Source organism: Teleopsis dalmanni, chromosome 1 (genome assembly GCF_002237135.1).
Source record: "Teleopsis dalmanni isolate 2A chromosome 1, ASM223713v2, whole genome shotgun sequence".
Lineage (NCBI taxonomy): Eukaryota > Metazoa > Arthropoda > Insecta > Diptera > Diopsidae > Teleopsis > Teleopsis dalmanni.
Window position 1 is genome coordinate 222,892,438 of NC_051846.1, and position 5,847 is coordinate 222,898,284.

Genomic DNA, 5,847 nt, shown 5'->3' on the forward strand with positions numbered 1-5,847 from the left:
TAAACGCCGTATAAGTTTACATTAACCCATTTTTAAATGTGTCCTAATGCAATATATGTAGTATTGCAATAAATCTGTAAATACAATTGCAGGGCATTTATTACAATTAATAGTGCATCTAGAACAGGCTACAATATAGGCTATGTGCGAGTTCGAGTAAATTGAAATTTTCTTGAGATTTTTAGCACTGCACTTATGTAATCATTTATTTATTTATTGCACTTATTTATTATTTTTGGTTAAAAGTTTTCAAATTTATTTATTAAACATCTTAACAATTAAAAAATTCATATATAATCAATTAATTTCATTATTCTACAGCTGGTTTATGATTTCGTTCTAATATAAACACAGCAAGTAAATAATATAAAATGAATTTTTGTTGTTGTAGTTCACTACTGTTCGAAAAAAAATCTCCATTAATCTCCATCTTATAATATTTTCAAAATGGGAACATCTAATTTAACTAATTTTTATCTTATTTACATCAATTAACTCGAACTCGTACACGGTCATAATTTGTCGGTGTATTTAAAAAACTGTGTATTAGTAGAATATATTACATTTCTTACTGGGATATTTTTTTACTAAACGAAGTGAGGGTCTATTGTGAACGTTAGTTATATAAGAAGAAGGGTTGTCAATCAATAAAACTGCAAAAAATCTGAAATTCATGAGCAGTCATTGTTTTTGTTTTGACTGATCGGCACTTAGAAAGTGCGTTAGTCTGTTAAGTGCGAGATAATTGCATTATCAGCAGGTCTGGTTAATTAGGTTAAACTTAATAAAAAGGGATTTATTATATTTGTGTGTTGAAATATGTTGACCTCTGAAAATGTTTTTCTGTGCTTTTGTAATATTACTGAAGCGAATTCAAAGTGCAAATAAATAATTGCGTTTCATAACAGTTGTGCAGTGGGAAAATATCAAGTGCGTTCGTTGTCGGTACGGCCGTTTCCATGTAATCGATTTGTTTGTATTTCATATCTAAGTTGGATATTTTTAGATACCAAAGTATTCTTGCTAAACACTTCATTCTAATGAATTCAAATAAAACGTGTTTATACGCTGAAAATCATTTGCTATTTTTAAATTAAATTAATAATAATTAACAACACACGTTCAAGGCAGAGGCGACTTCCACTGTCCGCCTGTCACTGTGACTTGTAACCCTCTGCCTTCCACTGTCTTGACTTCCATTGTCGGCGAAAGTTCGATACGCTAGGTGCACTTGCACCCAAGCAATTTGTAAACAATTTGTCAGTTTTGAAAGAATTACTCAATGAACCAGATTTACTACTAGTTCAGGGGGTCAGTGTGACGCTTGTCGATGGCGTTTTGTTGCTGATTTGCATTTCGAAATTGTTGATAATTAATTATGTTTTTTGTTTTTTGAACTCTGTAGATATTTTTTTTTGACGTTGAATTATAAATTTAAATTAGTGAATCTGTGGCGAAGCTTGCGAAATGAGCCTTATTGCAAAATTGGCTGGCTCTGTTGGAGCGCCTGAGCCAGCAATACGACTGCTGCTAACAATCATTGCAGGTAATTATAGATTATAGAATTAATTGCATTATGAAGTACTCTGCTTGCTCAAACGAAGTTGTTATTTATAGGTTATCCGATAGCTGCAATATATCGTTTGGTGATTATGCATCAGGCGTCCAAGCCAATTCATCACTTATTTTTTGCGCTGTGCGGCTCGTTCTTGTGCGTCTTTAACTATGGATTCAATACATATCATTCGCTAATCGCCATATGGGTTACGTATTTGTTGATGCGCTTATTACAGAAGTCGCCTAAGCACTTAGTGGCGGTCAACTTTGTTTTTCATATGTCCTATCTCCTGATTGGGTACTTTTTCACCGAAAGTAACGACTATGATATACTCTGGACTATGCCGCATTGTGTACTTGTGCTACGAATGATTGGTTTCGGCTTCGATGTTGCTGATGGACAAAAAGGAAAGGAATCTCTGTCTAAGGATCAACAGGAAACGGCATTAGTTGATTTGCCTTCATTACTGGAATTGACGGCTTTTGCATATTTTCCATGTGCATTCTTAGTCGGTCCACAGTTTCCCTATAGTCGATATAGACGTTTCGTCGATGGTGAATTTAGGCAGTGCACGGGATTTGTACAAACAGGAGTAAAGCGTATGTTAGTAGGAATTCTGTACTTGGCTATTCGGCAAGCAGGGTCTATGGTGATGCCTGAAAGTTACTTCCTGACAGATGACTATCGAAACCAATCGTTTATTGTGCGTCTTATATATTTGGGTATAATGGGTAAACTCACCTTGTACAAGTATATCTCATGTTGGTTGCTCACAGAAGGCGCGCTAATGTGCCTGGGTAAGTATATTGCAATGATTTTGTACATAAATAAATGACGTCGTTTCTTTAAAGGTTTCACATATGCTGGCATGAATGATAAAGGTGAGGCGGATTGGTTTGGTTGTTCTAATGTAAAACTAATTCTTCTGGAAACTGGGAACACTATGGGCCACTATGTGCAATCTTTCAATGTGAACACAAACCATTGGGTGGCACAGTACATATACAAACGACTCAAATTTCTCAACAATCGCACAATAAGCTACGCTGCAGCTTTGGGATTTCTAGCAGTGTGGCATGGTTTCCACAGTGGTTACTACATGTCTTTTCTAATTGAATACATGATTGTCTCCACAGAAAAACAAGTAAAGTTCTTGCATTCAACTGTCAAATTCTTTTTACTAAAGTTTCTGTCCTCATAGATTGAAACTGTTTACGAGAAGGACGTTTTGCCACAGTACGGCCATATACTGAATGCATCGGTACCGTTTAAGTGCCTAAAATTCGCAGCTTTAAAATCATATAACATAATTTACATGGGCTGGTGTCTAACACCTTTCGTATTTCTAAGCTATTCACGTTGGATTAGTGTCATGTCGGCTGTTAATTACTTTGGGTTTGTGTACATGGCCATTTGGTTCTTAATTTATAAAATTTACCAATTTCAAAAACGCTCAGCAATGAAATCAAACAACGTTTTACAAGTACAGGATTCTAAAAATTCTGAAAATGAGAAAAAGGATAGTTAATTGGATAGTTAACGCACTTACAATTTAATGTGAAATAAATATCATTTAAGGACTTAAATTGCATGTAAGCGATGTGACTGCAATGATTGCTAATCATTGTTTTGTTCCTATGGAAAATGAAAGACATTTTGAACCCTATACTCTACATTTAGATAGTCTATGTTTCATCAATATAAAATTTTATATATTCAATTATCTTGACTAATTAATAGAATTAACATTTGCGATTTTTAGAACTACTAGCAGCTTACCATATATATAAAGACGCTATATTTCTAAGTGTATTTGAAAACATTTTTAACTAGAACTATTGTATAATGATTCGAACCCAATGAGTTAGGTTTATCATAAGCATCAAAACCAAACTGTTTACTTAATTAAGTCTTTAATATAAGCAATCGCGTTACTTATCTAAAGTTTAAAGTATCTAAATTAATTTTGCAATTATCACAATCGACTAGATGTACTTGGAACAATAACCGGTCACTGCAACTACTGGAACAGCACACTTTTTTTGGCCGATATATGTATTTAACAATAATTGTTATATACTCATATTTCATCATTAAGTATTTCTATATAATATAAAAGCTTCGTACTCTGATAATTTAATTATGCTAGTCTAGTTTTTTCAAATTATTATTCGATTTCTTAAGTAGCGATTAGAAGTATAAAAGGTAGATGTGTAGCGTAATTATAAACAATTGGTTGGAAACAAAAAGTAGTTTTAAGCTTTTAAAAAAATGTGAAGATGCAAGTCATTTAATTATTGAATTGAAACGCAGGAATAATTTTTAATATAAATATTAAGAAAAGCTGTATTTTTATACTGTAAACTGCAAGTGAGAATTTTAGAATTTAGTGCGCGCAGCAAATGCTAAGTCAAATATATTTTTAAAAATAAAATAATTTCAAAAACGACTTCGTGTTAATCAATTAAGCAATAGCGAAGTAAGATGTATTATTTAACAATTAAGCAAAAATAGACTATGTAGAAAGAGTGGATACAGTATAGAAAGAAGACTTATTAGTGTTATTTTTCAATTGAGATCTTATAACTATTTCAAAGAGGACAATATATCTTCTATATAAAATTTAAATATATTAAACAATTTTGGTTTAAGTCATTTTATATGTGAATTATTTATTTAAAAACTTAGTGTTCCATTGGTTGAATGTTGCCGTCCCCACTCCCATCTTCAATCTTTACTCCGTCAGAACTCTTGTCATTTTCGATTTCATTAAACATATATTCATCCTGGTATTCTTTGAGTATCTGACTGGAACGGTTTTCATCCAAAAACAATGAGTAGACCTTCTTAACGTCCTCAGTTGTAACTTCTGTTGCTTTGCGTCTACGACAAACCAGATTTGAAGTTGTAATCAATTGTATAGCATAGCGCAAACTAGTATCAGTAGCAATACGTGTTAAAATGGACAAGGCATCCGGGTGCATGAGACAGTCTTCCTCCTCGCAACGTATCTTGAGAATTTCCTTCATTTCCTTGTCAGAATATGGAACAGTACGTATGATAATCATACGGTCAAGTAAGTCGATGGGAATGCCGTGTGGACTGCGGTAATTAGTACCGCGTATGCGAGTTATACCGCGATTTGTGGCCATTATTACAACTGGCGCCATATCAGATTCAAGTGCTCGATTTAGATATGAGAAACACTCAATGTCCAGCATGTGTACTTCATCAATAAATAATACACCAGGATTAATTTCAGCTTTGCCTTCTTCACGCCACTCTAATACTTTATTGTTAATTTGATCACGTACTTCCTGTTTGATTTCTCCGGTATCTCCAGAGAAAAGTGCTAAAAATCCATGTGTGCGACTGTTAATCACATCGACTTCATGCAATGTTACTGTATGCACAACTTCTTTCCTCTTCTGTAGTTCACCTTCAGGGCATTGCACGAAGCGGGTCTGTGCCCCAGTTGCATCATAATCTCGCGCACGTGTAAAACTGCGACCCAATTTATTAACTTTTCCCGATGCTTTATCAATGGTTATAACATCGCCCGCTTGAATTTTTTCCTTCATGAAGCATTCAATTATTTTGTTGCCTAATTCATAATTAGTTTCCATTTCTGTAGTTTTCAGTGTAACCTAAACATAAAACTTGATAAATACATTCTTTATTGATAATATTTTTTTAAAATACCTTTCCAACTTTTTGACCCGTGCCGGTTGCAGGACGATCTATTTGAATCTCCACCACTTCGCCCTCAATAATTTCTGTTTCTTCTTTAATACGCACACCAATGCTTTTGCGTAATGCCTGTGATAGGGCTTCAGTTTTGTTCATTTCAAGCGAATAAATTTCCGACCCAGACATGCTGGTAAAAGGAGTTTCCGTACCTAATGCCTGTGCCATGCCAACAGCAATGGCAGTTTTGCCGGTACTGGGCTCTCCAGCCAATAGTATACAACGGCCAGCTATTTTGCCTTCCCGAACCATTTGAACAACAACACCAGCAGCACGGCGTGCATCTTTTTGGCCTACCATGCCTTGAGATACAGTACGAGCCTCCAGTACATCATCCAAACCAAGACCGCGTATGTGCGAGTGAGCACCGATGCGCTCAATTCGCGTTATGTCGCGAACTTCAATTTTATCGTTATCAGTCATATTTTTGTTGTGACTCCAAATAAATTAATAAAATTTAACAACAAATTTTATTTTCACGCAAAACTGAAGTTTATTTTAATAAACAAGTTGCCTGGAAACGTTTTTCGCCCGCTTAGTGA

At 34.5% G+C, this 5,847-nt stretch overlaps 2 protein-coding genes across 2 annotated transcripts; one reads left to right on the forward strand and one right to left on the reverse strand.

The window, feature by feature from the left end:
* The first annotated feature begins 663 nt into the window (after positions 1–663).
* LOC119672339 (lysophospholipid acyltransferase 5-like) lies at positions 664–4,147 on the forward strand. The gene is made up of 5 exons (XM_038083361.1): positions 664–760; positions 1,406–1,546; positions 1,618–2,355; positions 2,410–2,702; positions 2,760–4,147. The coding sequence occupies exons 2-5, from the start codon at positions 1,468–1,470 to the stop codon at positions 3,084–3,086; spliced, it is 1,437 nt and encodes a 478-aa protein (XP_037939289.1). The 5' UTR covers positions 664–760; positions 1,406–1,467; the 3' UTR covers positions 3,087–4,147.
* A 57-nt stretch (positions 4,148–4,204) lies between these two features.
* LOC119672340 (ruvB-like helicase 2) lies at positions 4,205–5,840 on the reverse strand. The gene is made up of 2 exons (XM_038083362.1): positions 5,261–5,840; positions 4,205–5,205 (listed from the first exon to the last, which is right to left on the reverse strand). Exons 1-2 carry the CDS (start codon positions 5,726–5,728, stop codon positions 4,243–4,245), a joined length of 1,431 nt encoding a protein of 476 aa, XP_037939290.1. The 5' UTR covers positions 5,729–5,840; the 3' UTR covers positions 4,205–4,242.
* Between the last annotated feature and the right edge of the window lie 7 nt (positions 5,841–5,847).